The sequence below is a fragment of the Microtus ochrogaster genome, chromosome 7 (assembly GCF_000317375.1).
Source record: "Microtus ochrogaster isolate Prairie Vole_2 chromosome 7, MicOch1.0, whole genome shotgun sequence".
NCBI lineage: Eukaryota > Metazoa > Chordata > Mammalia > Rodentia > Cricetidae > Microtus > Microtus ochrogaster.
Window position 1 is genome coordinate 4685069 of NC_022014.1, and position 16906 is coordinate 4701974.

The 16906-nt window shown below is 45.9% G+C and overlaps 1 protein-coding gene across 1 annotated transcript; it reads left to right on the forward strand.

Moving 5' to 3' along the window:
• The first annotated feature begins 2219 nt into the window (after positions 1-2219).
• Positions 2220-9132, forward strand: Znf263 (zinc finger protein 263). Its single transcript, XM_005349230.3, has 6 exons — positions 2220-2882; positions 3984-4164; positions 4616-4689; positions 4965-5088; positions 6559-6675; positions 7119-9132. The coding sequence occupies exons 1-6, from the start codon at positions 2490-2492 to the stop codon at positions 8282-8284; spliced, it is 2055 nt and encodes a 684-aa protein (XP_005349287.1). The 5' UTR covers positions 2220-2489; the 3' UTR covers positions 8285-9132.
• The last annotated feature ends 7774 nt before the right edge of the window (positions 9133-16906 follow it).

Here is a 16906-nt window from a genome sequence, read left to right on the forward strand (position 1 = left end):
TTATGTTTTGAAGGTCTGTCTTATGTTTTGAAGGTCTGTCTTATGTTTTGAAGGTCTGTCTTATGTTTTTGAAGGTCTGTCTGAAGTTGTTGGATCTTATCTTCTATAGGATTTCTAAGGGCAGCTTACCTCTGGACATCGACAATGATCTCTAGTTTGATCATAGAGAAAGAAACAAGGGACAGGTGTTTTAGAAATCGATTTAGGTGTTACAGGGACGAGTATCTCCTTTTGGCAATCTGCTGATGAACCATGCAAGTGTCTGGTTCAGCTGTTAAATATAGGCTTAACAACAGCATAGAGGGGAAAGAAAAATGAAATAGTTTCCCCTTCAGAACTTTCATTTACACAACACTTTCTGGGACCCTCAGGACTCACTTAAGCTTCCGCATCCTCAGAAATGCTTCCTTAGACCCTCAGAACTTGTTATCCTCAGCTTACTTAAACTTTCACGTTCTCGGACCTTTCTAACACTTTCTTGGACTCTTATGGCAACTGGGCTGAATTTTCACAGTAACCTCTCCTGGGCTCTCTTTCGGAATTTCAGTTCTGCCATACAGTACTAAGTCTTAGTTTCGCTCTAGTGGCTGCCTCTGCTTGGGTAAGAAATCGCAGAACTGAGCAGAAGGCAGGGTTATATAGAGTTTTTGGGGGGAGGGGATGATGGAACTTTTCAGGGTGAAGCTTTCCAGTGTTTATATTGGTAGAATTTCAAGTCCAGAGTTGGGCTTTTTACTCTTTAGAGTAGGGGCAGGGTTTAGTAGTTGGGGCAGTTAGAATGTTCTATGGGTGGAACCTGGCAGTTGGCGGTCCTTGGGGGAGGGGCCTGGTCGCTCGCGGAGGGGCTTACAGTAAATACCAAAACAGGTTGGCAATTGATCTTAACAACAGTCCACGGGTGTTATCAGCCAAGTCTGCTTTCCTGTCCAAAGCTTTTAGGTCATTAACCTTTCAGTTTGGGCTGCAACTGCATAGAGATGCCTGGCGTGCACCAGTGCCCTGGGAGGCCACAAGAGGGCGTCAGATCCCCTGGAACTAAAACTACAGAAAGCTGTGAGTCACCACTTGATTGCTGGGAACAGAACCCAGGTCCCCTGAAGGGGAGTTTAAGTCTTAACTGCTGAACCATCTCTCTAGCTCAATCTCACAAGCCTTAACAAGGTTTTTTTCTGAATGAACCTATACCTGCCCATGTGCTACATAGCGTCTGGATAAGCATTTGCCTTGACAGCCTTGTGGGCCTTTGTACCTGTGGTGAAACGAGGGCTCAGGATTCTACGCAGAGTTAGTTATCCAAAACAAATTTTTAGTTCCACAGTCTAAGCTTTCGCGATAGGCTAGCTGTGTGATCTTGGGCAAGAGACTTATTAACTGATTCTCGATGCCACACTCACCGGACTTATAATAAAACCTATTTCATACAATTTCAGTAAGCGAGTACAGGTTTTCGCGACACACTCCTAGGATCTGCGGACTTCGTGAGCTGTCACAGACACGTGCCATTCTTAGGCCTGGGCAGTTCTCTCTTCAAAAGAGAAGGGGGTCCGCCCTGGTGTTTCCTTCGCATCTTCCCTCAGTTACAGTCGGCGATCTTGTTCTCGCAGAGCTCGGCCTGGGATCTGCGCTGGGAGAATGGCGAAAGAACAAGTCATACCTAGCGCTTTCTTCTGGGTGGACCAGCTGCCTAAAGTTGGAGGACTAGAGACCACCGCGCAAAGGGAGGCTAACGCACAGGCACCTAGATATGATTTACTTGATAGCTGGAACTCAACTGGCTTGGGGGTGGGATGCTTGATCCACACCGCAGGCGCAGAAACAAACAAGGGCGTTCTATGGACTACATTTCCCGGCAGTCGCTGCGCAGCTCTAGCCCAGTAAGCGGCGTGCTGCAGGCTTTAGTTCTCTGGGGTGTTGCGACCGGCATTTATGGGCCCCAACAGGACACTCTAACACAGCTGGATTCTGGTTCAAGCGTGGTTTAGGAACTTTGGCGAACTTCCTAAGAAAATCTGACCCACCCAGGGATTCCCACTCCTACGGCTTTCCATCTGGCAGCCACGCCCACTCTGTAGTCCCGCCTCCCGCCCGCAGGTGGACACTTTCTCCTCCCGCTCTTTAATGCAAATTTTCCCTTCTCCTTGGTCGGCAGTGAGTACGTGGCGAGACACGACCCAATGGGAGACCGAGGAAGCCAAACGTAAATCGGAAGTCCGTTTCGCCCGGCGGCCGTTGGCTTATGGCGGCCGTTGGCTTATGACGCCTAACTCGCGCGCTGGAACTTCCGCCACGGGCACCGAGGGCTAAGTTCTGTGCGGGCCCGAGAAGCCGGTCAGGTGGAGACGCTGCAGGGCTAGGGCCAAGATTTCGACCTGGGTTCTTCGGGCGGGGTTTGGAGCCCGGGCCCCCTCGGCTGTTGCAGTCTTGCTCTGCCGTTGTGCGGAACCTGGGCGGACGACGTAGCTGCTTTCGGGACTTAGGGCTCTGGGGACATGACCATGGCTGCTGGCCCGGGCTCCCAGGAGCCGGAAGGGCTCCTGATCGTGAAGCTGGAGGAGGACTGCACCTGGAGCCAGGAGGTACCCCTGCCGGACCCAGAGCCCAGCCCAGAGGCCTCCCACCTGCGTTTTCGGCGGTTCCGCTTTCAAGAGGCCTCTGGTCCCCGAGAGGCCCTGAGCCAGCTTCAGGAGCTTTGCCATGGGTGGCTGCGACCGGAGATGCGCACCAAGGAGCAGATACTGGAGCTATTGGTGCTGGAGCAGTTCCTGACTATCCTTCCTCAAGAGATTCAGAGCAGGGTGCAGGAGCTGCGCCCAGAGAGCGGCGAAGAAGCAGTAACCCTTGTGGAGCGTATGCAGAGAGAACTTGGGAAACTGAGGCAACAGGTGACAGAAAGAGCTGTTTTATCCGTAGCTTGACCGGGAAGAAGGGAACATTGTGCTAGTCTAGTTTTGTAGTCGAATATACTTGATTTCCTGAGTGGACGTTACATGAGGAAGAGGGATTTTCGTGGTTTATCTGGAACATTTTCCTTCCAGATTTTCCCCATATGACGATAGTGGGCAGTGACGAGGGCTTTATTTCAGAGTGTGGGCGTCGCATAGTTAGTCCTGTCGTTAGTACTTTGCGACTTTGAGCAGACTACTTAATCTGTTTGGTCTTCTTTTTCTGTTGATAAAATGAAGATGCTAAAGTATTGTCTGGGGACAGTTTTGAGGGTCAGGAGAACAGTATGTCAAGTTTGTTTGACGCTGCTGCCACTGCTTTGAGATTTTATTTATTTATTTTTTTGTGACAGGGTCTTATGTAGCCCAAGCCGACTGTGACTCACTGTGTAGCTCATCTTGGCTCTGGACCAGTGGCGATCCTTCAGCTTGTTTCCCAAAATTCTGAGTTCTAGGGTTACAGGCGTGTGCCATCACGCTTTGCTTTGCTCTTTCAAAAGGCAGATCCTAGCTGTGTAAAACCCAAGCTTAAACTCAAGGCAATCCTCCTGCTTCAACCTCCCTAGTTCAGGGATTACCACAGACATGCCACTATCCCAGGCTTATACTTAGTGGTTAATACCCAGTGTATCTTAGGCAAAAGTCTCCAATGCAGAATTGGATCTCTGTTAATCGAACTTTGAAAAGCAGCCAAACACTGAGGCTTTGTGGTCACTGCCTGATAAGTTCGCCTTACCTAGTAATGAATGGAAGCACCCAGGAAAAGGGGGAGAGAGCGAGCGAGCAGAAGTGAGGGGTTTCAGAAGAGTATATTGAGGTGTGCACTGGCAGTGGACCCTCATTTTTTTTCTCTCCTGCCCCTCCCCTGTTTTCTCTGTCACACACAATCTAAAGCCTTTAGCATTAAGCATCCTCTTGGCGAAGACCAAAGGGATGGTCCGTGGTTCTCTTCTGAAGGCTTGTCCTAAGAATCCTGTCCTGTACTAATGTCCGTTTCTGTCAGCCCCGTTGTGATGATGAGTGATGTGGGTTGGTTCCTAGGTCACAAACCAAGGGCGGGGAGCAGAAGTGCTTTTGGAGGAGCCTTTGCCACTGGAAACAGCAGGAGAGTCACCGAGCTTCAAGCTGGAGCCCGTGGAGACTGAGCGAAGCCCTGGCCCCAGGCTGCAGGAGCTGCTAGACCCCAGCCCCCAAAGGGACCCCCAGGCTGTAAAGGAGAGGGGTAAGGGGCAGTTATCTGGGCAGGTGGGAGGGAGGAGGGGCTGGGGTTGCCTCTGACCTTAGTAGAATGTAGTAGAGGTGCCAAGGAGAAAGAGTTTCTGAAGTTAAGGTTCTCAGATGTGGTTTAAAAAACCCAAGAGTGGTGGTGTGGGTTCTGTGAGGGGTGGGTGGGAGGAAAAGGGGACTCTGTTAGTAAAGCCCCTTTGTGTAGAGAACTGGCAGTTTCCAGTTAGATGATTGATGTGGGGATGTGTGTGGTTAGAGAACTGTTGGCGGGGATGTAAGGCCGCCCTGTTACTTTAGATCACGTTATTACACCTTTGCTATCTTTTGTTTAATGTCAACCTAAAAGTGGAGGCTGGGTGCTGGGGAATGCATATTGTATTGTAATAATCTGTGGGTTTCCAAGATTTAGTGTTACTCTTCTCAATTGTGATTTCTGTCATCTTCAGCATTATCTGCTCCCTGGCTCTCCCTCTTTCCTTCTGAAGGGAATATGGAAGATAAGGATATGACTGGTTCCCAGGTGATGTGGAAGTCTCATTGCCTCTCCCAGAACCCTCCTTTTCTCCTCTCTTTTTGGGGTGGGAGGTGCCCCTCGGCTACTAGGAGGATCTTTTCTTTCTGATCAGATACCTCCCTTAGCTTCTATGTCTTTTCAACCCATCACTTAGAGGCCTGGGACCCTTCCTCCCCCATGACTTGTGTCCTTGGCACTCTTGATTTCCCGCCTTTAACCTTAACTCTGCTTGAATTGTTCTTGCTGTGTGTGATGCTAAAGGAGATGTTGTGTAATTTCAGTTGCCCGAGAACTTCGAGGACATGGCGGTGTATATCTCTCAGGAGTGGGGCCATCAGGATCCTAGTAAGAGAGCTCTCTCAAGGGACGTGGTGCGAGATAGTTATGAGAACGTGGGCACGCTAGGTAAGATCTTCTCTCTCTGGCTGGGATGCTGACGTGTATGACCAGGGTGGCCTGGTCCTTGGACACACATTCCTCCTGGCCATGAGCTCTGAGTTTTTGTCAAGAGATCCCCCCCCCCCTTTGGCTCTGAAGTTTCTCCTCCACGTGGCACAGTTGAGAGACTGACTGGCATCCTTAGACCGTGTGTCTGTTGCTGGCGCTGAAGGCAGAGTCTGAGCTGTAGAGAGCTTCCAGGGGCAGCACAGGCGTATCCAGTGACCACAGGCCACATCATATGTTCAGTGTTCTCCACTCTATCTGGCATCCACGCCCTCTGTGCTCCATTGGTATTTCTAGACGTCTTACAAAGAGAGAAAGTCCAGGGCCCTGGCATTAATACGCCAGATTATTAGCTTTCCTAGCCTGTAAAAGTCCAGGAAGGGGCGGGGCTTGTAAATTTGGAACAATGTATACACAGTGTATACACTATGTAGGCTAGATAATACATTAATTAAAGTGTGTGTTGAACAATTGTGCACAGGTTAAAAATGATGCCAATAAAATAAGACAAACTGTTAGCTGAATATGGGTGGGCTATATGTGAGTATTACATAGTTCCTCAGCTTTTCTGTGTAGATGAAATTTCTCATAGTAAAAAGTTGGAGGTGCTGGGCGGTGGTGGTGCATGACTTTAATCCCAGCACTCCAGAGGCAGAAGTAGTCCGATCTCTGTGAATTTGAGGCCTGCATAGTCTACAGAGCGAGTTTTAGGACAGCTGGGGCTACACAGAGACCCTGTCTCAGGAGAAAAAGAAGTTGGAGGCAGTCTAAGCAAGCCTTGTTGTGTGTGCAGTATGGTTGGTTGTGCTGAAGCACACACCGGGAAGACCTCACACCGCAGGTTTTCCATGCACCACATTTACAGCTGTTAGAGTTGCTGCGCTTTCGCGTTCCTGCACCAAGAGCCCCTCTGGGCTTTGCGTCCCTTTCCGCTGCTGGGCCAACTGACGGCAGAGACTGGTTTGTTGGAAATGGGCTCCTGCTGGAGCCCGAGTGAGCGGTTTGCTTTTCTTTTTAGCACAGCTCGGTAAGATTTACAGTTTTTAATCTCATGGTCTTCTAAGAACTTCTAAGAAAACTGACTTCACGTTTTCTTCTAGAGTTTTACAGTTTATTTAGTTTAGCACTATCTAGAAAGCCACACTTTCACTAAAGTGAGTTGAATCTCAAGAGGTCATCCCGTGTTCATTTTATAGTTACTTGAATTACAAATTGTATGTTCTCATTAAACAAATTCAAGTTCTTTGAAAATATTTAGAGCCCCATAGTCTTCTAATTTCTTTTCCTGGAGCATAACTACTGGGATGGTTTGTTGTGTTTCCTGACTAATAGGAGTCAGAGTTAGAGTTGGTTTCTCTGCTGCTGGCAGGAAACAGGACTGTTTTCTCTGCGTGGTGAAGAGTGTGGTGATGTTTCTTTCATTGTGCACAGAGTCTTGCATTCCTGGTCAGGAAGTCTTAAGCACCCAGGCGGAGCAAGGAGGGAAGCCGTGGGACCCTAGTGTGTCGAGCTACAAGGGAGGCGGGAGCCCCAGAGACCCAGTCCCAGGTGAGACGTGAAGACAGACGGCTCAAGAGGGCTCCCACAGTGTATGACACTTGGGGATCCCAGTACACGGCCAGTGCAGCACACTGGGGACAATTACTTTGTCTCCTGCACACTTAGCAAGGCACATGAGGAGTGGAGACTTTACATTTGAGGAGGTCCTAACTCTCGGACTTACTCGTTACACTGTCTAGTCTCAGCTTTGATCCATACCGGAGGGGTTAGAGCTAGCTGGAAAGCAGGGTGGGGGCCTGCAGAGGGTTCTGAGACTCATCTGAGCCCTGTGTCTTGGAGTCTCTGCGCCACATGTTTCTCCGGCATGCTTTCCAGACAGGGACGGGGAAACTGAGCTAAGCTCTGTTCTCAGGGCCTCGCCTATGAGAGGCTGTAGAAATTCCTCTTTTCCATTGTAAAATAATCTAGAGGTTTTTTTTCTTTCTTCCTAGGGGTAGAAAAATTTGAGAACTCAGAAAGAAGCAGTGCATCTGCCTCTCCTGAAAGTCCCCATCCTCCAGTATTGCTGCCTGGCCAGGCCAGAAGGGAGGTGCCCTGGAGTCCTGAGCAGGGAAGACCTGATGACAGAGAAGAAGGACATTGGGAATGTCCCCCAGGGGACAAAATAGAGGAGCCCTTAGTGGGAACCACAAGTTGTAGAGGACTGGCGCAGCCAAAGGAACCACCCAAGAAGCTCCATTTATGTCCTCTGTGTGGCAAGAATTTCTCTAATAACTCCAACCTCATCAGGCACCGGAGAATACACGCGGCAGAAAAACTGTGCATGGATGTAGAATGTGGTGAAGTCTTTGGTGGGCACCCACATTTTCTGTCGCTGCACAGAACACACGTGGGAGAGGAAGCCCATAAGTGCCTTGAATGTGGGAAATGCTTCAGTCAGAATACCCACCTCACCCGCCATCAGCGCACCCACACAGGTGAGAAGCCCTACCAGTGCAACGTTTGTGGGAAAAGCTTCTCCTGCAACTCCAACCTCCACAGACACCAGAGGACACATACTGGGGAGAAGCCCTACAAGTGCCCCGAGTGCGGGGAGATCTTCGCCCACAGCTCCAACCTGCTTCGGCACCAGAGGATCCACACCGGAGAGAGGCCCTATCGGTGCCGGGAGTGTGGGAAAAGTTTCTCTCGCAGTTCACATCTCGTCATTCACGAGAGAACCCACGAGAAAGAGAGACTCGACCCTTTCCCTGAGTGCAGGCAAGGAATGAATGACAGCACCCCCTTTCATACAAACCCCGGAGCCCACAGAGTGGAGAAGAAACTCTTCGAATGTTCAACTTGTGGGAAAAGTTTCCGGCAGGGCATGCACCTTACCCGACATCAGAGAACACACACAGGAGAAAAGCCGTATAAGTGTCCCCTTTGCGGGGAAAATTTCTCTCATAGATCCAACTTGATCAGGCACCAGAGAATCCACACAGGGGAGAAACCCTACACCTGCCACGAGTGTGGGGACAGTTTCTCTCACAGTTCCAACCGGATTCGCCACCTGAGAACCCACACTGGAGAAAGACCGTACAAATGTTCCGAGTGCGGGGAAAGCTTCTCTCGGAGCTCCCGCCTTACAAGTCACCAGAGAACTCACACTGGCTAGAAAGAGTGCGGTTTCTTTCTGCCCCAGTTTTGGCAAAAGTTGTCAGAAGTTGTTATCCAGAGCTGGTATTCTTTGCCCATTTGGTGTATTTTGCTGGTAACTGATATAAAGAAAAAGTGAAACTTATTTTAAGGGAGATTCAGAGGTGAAAAAGTAGCTTAAAACTAAGAGGTTCAGTCTCTAGAAGGAAGAACTCAAGTTCTTTGAAGTAACCTGCTCAGAGCCACTTTTCATTCTGTTTTTGGGTGCCCCTGCTTTATTGTTTGACTACAGTATGGTTTGGGTGTTGTGCTGATTCTAGTCTTCCAGCAGTCTTGGGAATACAGGGACTTCAATTCTCTCTTTATTTGTACATTTAGCAGGAGAGTTTGGGCTCCTGAGGCCCTTGAGTCAAAGAAGAAGGGCTATTTTTTCAGCTGGGAGACCAGCTGAAGGTCAACAAGACTGATTTTAAGTTGCATCTTTTTGAAAGCACTGACTGGGAAGTCCTGGGCAGTCTAGTTCTACCATTGCGATACCCCTCTGAGTAGTTTGGCAGGAGGGCTCATTGGCATATAAGGTGACCTCAGAAAAAAAGGGAACCAGAGGCATAGGAAGTCCTAAGGTAGAGTCCGCAGGTGAGCCCAGCATTTTACTGGTTAAATGGGTATGTGGTTACAGTGTACCTTTCCAGAGACTGAGACTTTCTTCCCCTGTCAAAAGTGCACAGTGCTCTAGAGACATGTTTCTGGGTGGAAGTTTCCGTGATTCCTCAGAAACAGAAAACAGATCCTAAAGAAATTAGGAATTGTGTCTTTCCCTGTTGAAAATGTTTGAAAGGTTTATAATAAACATCTCCCAGGAAACACGAGTATGTATGAGTCTTCATTGAGGACTTTTGCGTTGATACGTTTCAGACAAACTGCTCTTTCCTTGTGCAGGTTCTAACTAAGGTAGCTTTTGCTTGGTTGAAGCAAGGTGTTGTTTTCCTGGGTCGGACTGTTCTGTGTGAGCATAGATGTTTACAGTTCTGTTTAGGATGTTACATTCCTATGAAGTTTTGTTTGTTTTTTGTTTTTTTAATGTTTTAGGTTGGTATGTAAAAGTAATGATTTAATCATACAACTCTTAGTAGCTCTCAGGCTTTTTAAAGACAGGATATTTTTGTTTTGCAAAACTGGTTCCCAGGAAGGAATCTAATAATGGTCTTGATACAACCATTGGTCATTGGTGCAGAGATAAGAAGGGCACAATTATTCAGAGGTAAGCATTATGTTTTAGAAGGTGGGCTTGGGATAGAAATCATAGGGGTGTTTATCTTTTGATAAACCAGAGTCTGCTCAATCATTTCCTTGCCACCCAGACACAAAATCACACAGAAACCATATTAATTACAATACTGTTTGGCCAATGGCTCAGGCATATTTCTAGCTAGCTCTTACATCTTGAATTAACCCATTTCTATCAATCTGTGTATCACCACAAGGCTGTGGCCTACCGGTACGATTCCTAAGGTTCCAGCATATCTTCCTTCAGCAGCTACATGGCATCTTTTTGACTCTGCCTTCTCTCTCTCTCTCTCTCTCTCTCTCTCTCTCTCTCTCTCTCTCTCTCTCTGTGTGTGTGTGTGTGTGTTATGATTTCCCACCTGGCTTTACTTTGCTAAGCCATTGGCCAAAAGAGCTTTAGTCATTAAACAATAGAAGCATCACATATACAGAAAGACATCCACATCGGACTATCATTAATCCGTATGCAGCTAGCCACAGCTGCAGTGGGTACACGAGTGAGTTACATCTAGAAGACAGCATCTTACAGCCTTCCTTCCCATCCTTCAGCTCTTTCTTCCCATCCTGTTTCACGATGTTCCCTGAACCTTGGTGGGGTGTGACAACAGATGTCCCATTTAGGACTGAGCACTCACAGGTAAAGTAAGATCTTGTAAGTCAGTAGGGAAGTAGTAGGCCAAAAATGTGGAGTCTTGAGTCAGTGCAATGAATAAGCAATCACTTAGGTTAACTCAGCAGTTCTCAGCCTGTGATGTTATGGGATAACACTCTTGTACACTGTAAAGATTTGTCACTTGTATTGGTCTAACAAAACTCTGGTTGATCAGTAGCCAGAAAGGGATTATAGGCAGGGCAACCATAATAGAATTCTGGGAAGAAGAAAGGCAGAGACACAGTCACCAGCCAACCGCAGAGGAAGCAAGATGAGAGTGCCTTACTGAGAAAAGGTACCTAGCCACATGGCTAAACATAGATAAGAATTATAGATTAAGTTGTAAGAGCTAGTTAATAGTAAGTCTGAGCTAATAGGCCAAACAGTTTAATATAAGCCTCTGTGTGTTTCTTTGGGACTGAACAGCTGCAGAACCAGGTGGGACAGAAACTTCCAACTATACCCCACCGGGGGTCACATATCAGATATTATACATGTTAAATAATTACATTATAATTTATAGCAGTTGCAAAATTACAGTTATGAAGTAGCAACAAAACAATTTTATGGTTGGTAGTCATGAGGAACGGTATTAAAGGGTTGCAACATCAGAAAGGTGTAGAACCACGGGATTATCCCCTTTAATCTTCCCAAAAGAGCAAGAGTGTCAGGCTGATGGGGGATACCCTTCCATGATGTGAATATGTTTTATTACCATTGGTTAATAAAGAATCTGATTTGGCCAATAGCTAGACAAAATAGAGCCAGGTGGGAAATCCAAACAGTCACTAGGAAAAGAAGGCAGAATCAGGGAGATGCGACTAGCTGCCAGAGGAGCAAGATGGGAGGTAACAAGCTACGAACCTCGTGGTAAACTGATAAAAATGGGAATATATGTATATATCCAGTAAGAAGCCTGAGCCATTGGCCAAAATGCTTGTAAATATACAAGTTTCTGTGTAGTGTATTGTGTTGTATACTCAGGGTAGGGCAGTTGGGAAGTGAAAGCGCAGCCTCCAGCTACATCAGGTTTATGGAGATAATTTTAAGAGCTTTACACACTTGGTGAGTGTTACTCAAAATGACCGCCAGGCCATTATAAAGCTTTAGTAACTGAGCTGGGTAGTGGTGGCACATGCCTTTAATTCCAGAATTTGGGAAGCAGAGGCAGGAGTATTTTTGTGATTTTTGAGGCCAGCCTGTTCTACAGAACAGGGACAGCCAAGGCTACACAGAGAAACCCTGTCTCAAAACAAAAGTAAAAACAGTAAAAAACTATGGGTTGAGGGAGCCTAAAATGAATATTAAGACAGTGGCTACCTTTGGAACCCTTTGCCTCTATCCTCTTCTATCCATTGGTTAAGGTGTTTACTGCAAGTAGACATTTGAGTCTCTTGCGTGGAGGTGTTTGTCCATCTTCCCTCAGCGTAGTTACTGTGTGGTGGGCAGGGGTTTACAGTCTTTCATTCCCTTTTCTCATTCCCTCTTCTAGAGTGTTCCCCAAGCCTTGGGAGTATGGACTGATGCAGATATGTAGAGAATATTCCAGAACTGGACTGATCACAGGTGGAACCAGCTTTCGAAATGGGTCATGAAGTCTGAAGAATTCTCAAGACAACGAGAGACTCAGTGCGAATTTGGAGTGTTTGAATTCCCAAATATGTGGCTGGATGACATAGATCAGGACAAAGGAGCATATTGAGAACTAACGCAGCTTGGAGGCCAAGCTGCCTGTTCGGCTTGTTGATCAAACAAGCTTGGTTTGATCAAAATATCACCCAAAATATCAGAGTGATCCTTTTAGTGGGCTTTGACACCCCGAGTAAAAACCAGAGGACTTGTAGTGAGGTCACAGTCTCAGTGGCATTCTTAGATGAGTTATGAGGAGCAGCGAAGAGACTTCCGTGTCTCCAGATAGCTGTGTGGGTGTGGGTCATGTGGACATGGTAAACTGAAGCTGGGGGGTGGGGATGTTGTAGAATATTACCTTAAGATGTGTTACATCTGTTTATGCTATGGAATATTTGTGTTAATGATACAAAGACATGCTACATATTTTTATGTTGCATTTGTTTAACTCTGTGAAGCTGTGTTACTTTGCCTTTCTAAAACACCTGATGGTCTAATAAAGAGCTGAATGGCCAATAGCGAGGCAGGAGAAAGGATGGGCGGGGCTGGCAGGCAGAGGGGATAAATAGAAGGAGAAACAAGAAGGAGAGGAAGAAGCAGAGAACAAGGAGAGGAGGATGCTAGGGACCAGCCACCCAGCCACACAGCCAGCCACTGAGTAAGAGTGAAAGTAAGGTGTACAGAAGAAAAGGAAAAAACCCAGAGACGAAAGATGGATGGGGTCATTTAAGTTAAGGAAAGCTGGCTAGAAACAAGCCAACATAAGGCCAGATGTTTATAAGAAAGAATAAGTCTCTATGTGTGATCCTTATGGGAGCTTGGTGGCCGGAACCCCCCCCCCCCAAAAAAAAAAATCAAAGAGTAAAGAAAACAACCAACTAAAGAGGAGTGTGTGTTTCCCTGTGCACCGTGTGCTTGCAGGGCCCGAGGAGGCCCGAAGACAGCACCAGATCCCCGAGGCTGGAGTTAAGATGGTTGTGAACTGCCATGTGAATACTAGGGATTGAACCTGGGTACCTGGAGAGCAGCCAGTGATCTCAACTGCTGAGCCATCTCTCCAGCCCCTACTTTGCAGTATTTTAATTATCTTTGGTTGTACTTTCCTATTGGGTGTTAAGACTATATAGGTGGCTAGAAATGATGATGGCCCATAAGACTCCTTGAGTTCTTTTAGGAGCTTGGGGGTGCCCTTTGCTCAGTTTTCTGTATGTCACCGAGTGGAATGGATCAGGGTCTTGGTGACCTCATGGCTTTCCCTCCTCTGTAGAATGCAGAGTCCACCTCGGTCTCCACGGCCTCAACAGTCAGAGGATAGGTGTCTTATTGTAGCTGTGACACTTAGAGGTGTCTCATTGTCCAGATTCTCCTGGGACATAGCTGACCTTTGAGTCACAGCAAGAATATAGCAAAGGCCACTTGGAGGGTAAGGGCCAGCATATTAGGTGTCTTCAAATCCCCTTTGTCCTTAGATCTCTAAGTTTGGTTGCTGAACACCCAGCTCAGGTACCTGATCTCAAAGAACAGTTTACAATCCAGCTGTATAACAGAACAATTTTACAAAACAGATTTTATTTTTTTATTTCATTTTTTTAAATTTATTTATTTATTGAGGATTTCTGCCTCCTCCCCGCCACCGCCTCCCATTTCCCTCCCCCTCCCCCGATCAAGTCCCTCTCCCTCATCAGCTTGAAGAGCCATCAGGGTTCCCTGACCTGTAGGAAGTCCAAGGACCTCCCACCTCCATCCAGGATTAGTAAATTGAGCATCCAAACTGCCCATTCCCCCCCAAAGCCAGCACGTGCAGTAGGATACAAAACAGATTTTAAATCTGTTTTAAAAATACCTAAAAACCTGGCAAACTCTGTAGGAACTACAGGGAGTTATCTTGACAGCATAAAATGTTTATTCTGAAAGATTTTTAAATTCACCAGACACAAGCCTTTAATCCTGGTATCCAGGAAGCAGAGGCACACAGGTATTTGTGAACTGCAGGTCAGCCAGGTCTACATAGGAAGGCTCTGCTCAAACAGCAGTAAAAGACACAAACCTCATGTCTGTTTAAGCTAAACTATATTCTTGTGATATATACTAACTTCCCAGTTTTGTTCTGATCTCTACTTTTCAACTCTACTTTAGGGACAAACTAATTAGTCATACAAATTCCTTGTTTGGAAGCATTTCCTTTTTTATTAAAAATGTGTTTCTGTACCTATAACCTTTTATATTTATACATTTGCTAGTTCCTTTCTTTAGCAAAATTTTTGATATAATCTCAGTTTTGTCCTTTAAAGGTGCAGAACACTGGACAGAGACCACATCTGACCACTTTTTCCTTCCTTCCTTCCTTCCTTCCTTCCTTCCTTCCTTCCTTCCTTCCTTCCTTTCTCTTCCTTCTTATCTTCCTTCCTTTCTTTCTTCCTTCCTTTCTTTTCTTTTCTTTTTCTTTTCTTTCTTTTCTTTTCTTTTCTTTTCTTTCCTTTTCTTTCTTTTGGTTTCTCTGTGTACAGGCTGTCCAGCAACTCCCTCTGTAGACAAGGCTGTCCTCAAAATATTGGGATTAAAGGCATGCGCCACCACTGCCTGGTTCATCTGGTTGCTTTTTGTGGTTTACAAATCAGGTCTCTTGAGTATGGTATTACAGCTTAAATTGTTTTTGGTTCATTTTTTTTTCTTGACACAGGTCTCCCATTCCCAGCCTGGGATGCATACAACAGCTTTTATGTTTTATGTAGCATACATCTTTTTTTTCTAGAGAATGAAACTGAGGCCTTGGTGCATACTAAATGCTCTACTAGTAAACTACATGGTAGAATTTGAGCTAATGCTTTTCGCATAGCCATTACAGTTTAGATAATCTAGGATGGTAGTTCCTCATTATTCAAATTCTTGTGTTTGTAAATAAAAACTTAAATATTTAATTTACTTAAAGAAATGTAAATTTATTATTTTCAAACCAATATATAAATGGGCATTGATATGAAAAATAATGTTTGATTAAAAAATGATGTCAATTAACAGTACGTTTGCATCATATAATTCCAGTTATCTTTACTTAATCTCATTACTAGAACCAGAAGTTGAAGACATATTGGAAGTATCGTTAATATTATGAGGGCCCGTCTTTCAGAACTCTACCACATATCCTATAGATTCTACTCTGGGTTCTTTGTTAGCTGTATTTTGTTGTATCTCTTTTAGTGTGAAGCAGTCTTTGCTGTTGGGGACTGTGGACTCCCAGAACCTGAATTTCCTGTGATCCCTTGCCTGCCAGAGTAAACAGCTTGTTTTCCTATGCTTGCAGCTGCTCTGATCAAACAACTTGTTTTGCAGCTACTCTGAGCACAAGACCCTCTGGAGTTCCTGATGGCAGAGGAGTGGTTTCTGGTGGGCTTGCAGCTGAGAGTTAGGGCGCGGCCATTAGTCAAGGAGACCCTATATTAGCTGCCCTGGAACACAATAAAGTGGGCGTTCTTGGGGCATTCCTGGGGAATTCTTGGTGTTACTCATGTCTCTGTCTCTCTCCGTCTCTGTATGTGTGTGTGTTTCAATCTCCAGCCCCGTGCCCGACTCGTGAACCATACCATAGTATGTAGTGCATAGAGCAGGCGTTGCACTACACTTAGCCACTCAGGTGTGGCATAAGCTGCATTCAGAAGGTAGTCCAGACTGTCTTTCACAGTAGAATTCAGCAGTCTGCTTTTCAGCTCCCTCTGTGGACAGCTTCCTTGATTATCTCACCTTTTGTCTTGGGGAACAACCTTTTTCTTTATAGCCTCCACTTAATCATATCCTGTCATCATCCAGCTTGCTTCCTAACTGCACCTTCCTCAAAAACTTCTCTGCAGTCCCCGTCTTCTAACCCTTGAAAGTCAAGACAGATTCTGTTTGTAAAGATTTTCCTCATGCATTTGCTAATGTTACTTGTTTTACTTTACCCCAACCTTTTGCCCAGCTAAAATTGCACTTTTGGGACTGGAGAGATGGCTCAGTGGTTAAGGGCATTGACTGTTCTTCCAGAGGATACATGTTCAATTCCCAGCACCCCCATGGCAGCTTACAACTGTCTGTAACTCCAGGATCTGACACCTTTACACAGACATACATGCAGACAAAACACCAATGCACATAAAATAAAAATAGGTGAGTTTTAAAAAACAAAATCAAAATGCACTTTTCACATTGTAGATTTTACAATATAGAAATTCCCTTTTCTCTTTTATCCTGTTCATCTTCTATTTCTTTTACAAGACTCTCTTCAAGTTGTTTCCATCCAAAACCTAAAAGTCATTTGCAGCTCTGGTTGAATCAAAATTGAAGTATGAGCAAGAATGTGCGTTTTATTCTATTATCCTCACTGGCTAGTGGTTCAGCAGAAGGGTGAACTGGACAGCTGTCTGGAAGTAACAAAGTCCCGAGCTGTCTTCATGAAGTGTTAGAACATTACATTGAAGATGATAAATCTCTGGAACCAAGTTTTTGGAAAAAGCCACTCTGAAGACAATTCTGTCATGAACCAAACATCTTTACTAGATTACATACCGCAGATAACGTCCTTGTGTCTCTTTTACCCTTTTGGGTACCTTAGCTCTTCAATAAGGATGGATCTTAGTTTATGAGTGTTAGGAATATTTCCTAAGCGAGCTCTCTGACGACGCAAAAATTCCCAATCAAGCCAAATCAAAACAAGCCGAATTAGAAATATCCAGGTTTAATGGGAGATCTGCGCTCTCGGGTGGCCCCGAGGGAGAAACGGGAAGCCGCAGAAAAGCGACCCCCGGGAGGAAGAGAGGGGGACCACGTGTTCTTCTTTTGGGGGATCACTTAAGTACCCTGGGGAGTGGTCCTGATCCCACAGGATCTGGCCTGCTGGGATTTGAAGTCCAGACCAGGCCTGGGGGTTGAGATAGATGCCAGGGACTGGGGCCTAGGCTCCCAGCCTAACATTGAGTTCCATCTAAATTTGCACATATGAGGACAACCATTTTTTGTTTATTTTTCTCCCTGGTAAGCAGCTATATCTGAGTATTCCCTGGCATTGACTACCAAAAGAGGTCAGCCTCATCCCTACTATAT

Coding starts and splice junctions, on each gene's coding strand:
- Znf263 (XM_005349230.3), top strand. CDS start 2,490: ATGACCATGGCTGCTGGCCCGGGCTCCCAGGAGCCGGAAGGGCTCCTG. Junction 5,089..6,558: donor TGAGAACGTGGGCACGCTAG/GTAAGATCTTCT, acceptor CATTGTGCACAG/AGTCTTGCATTCCTGGTCAG. Junction 6,676..7,118: donor CCCCAGAGACCCAGTCCCAG/GTGAGACGTGAA, acceptor CTTTCTTCCTAG/GGGTAGAAAAATTTGAGAAC.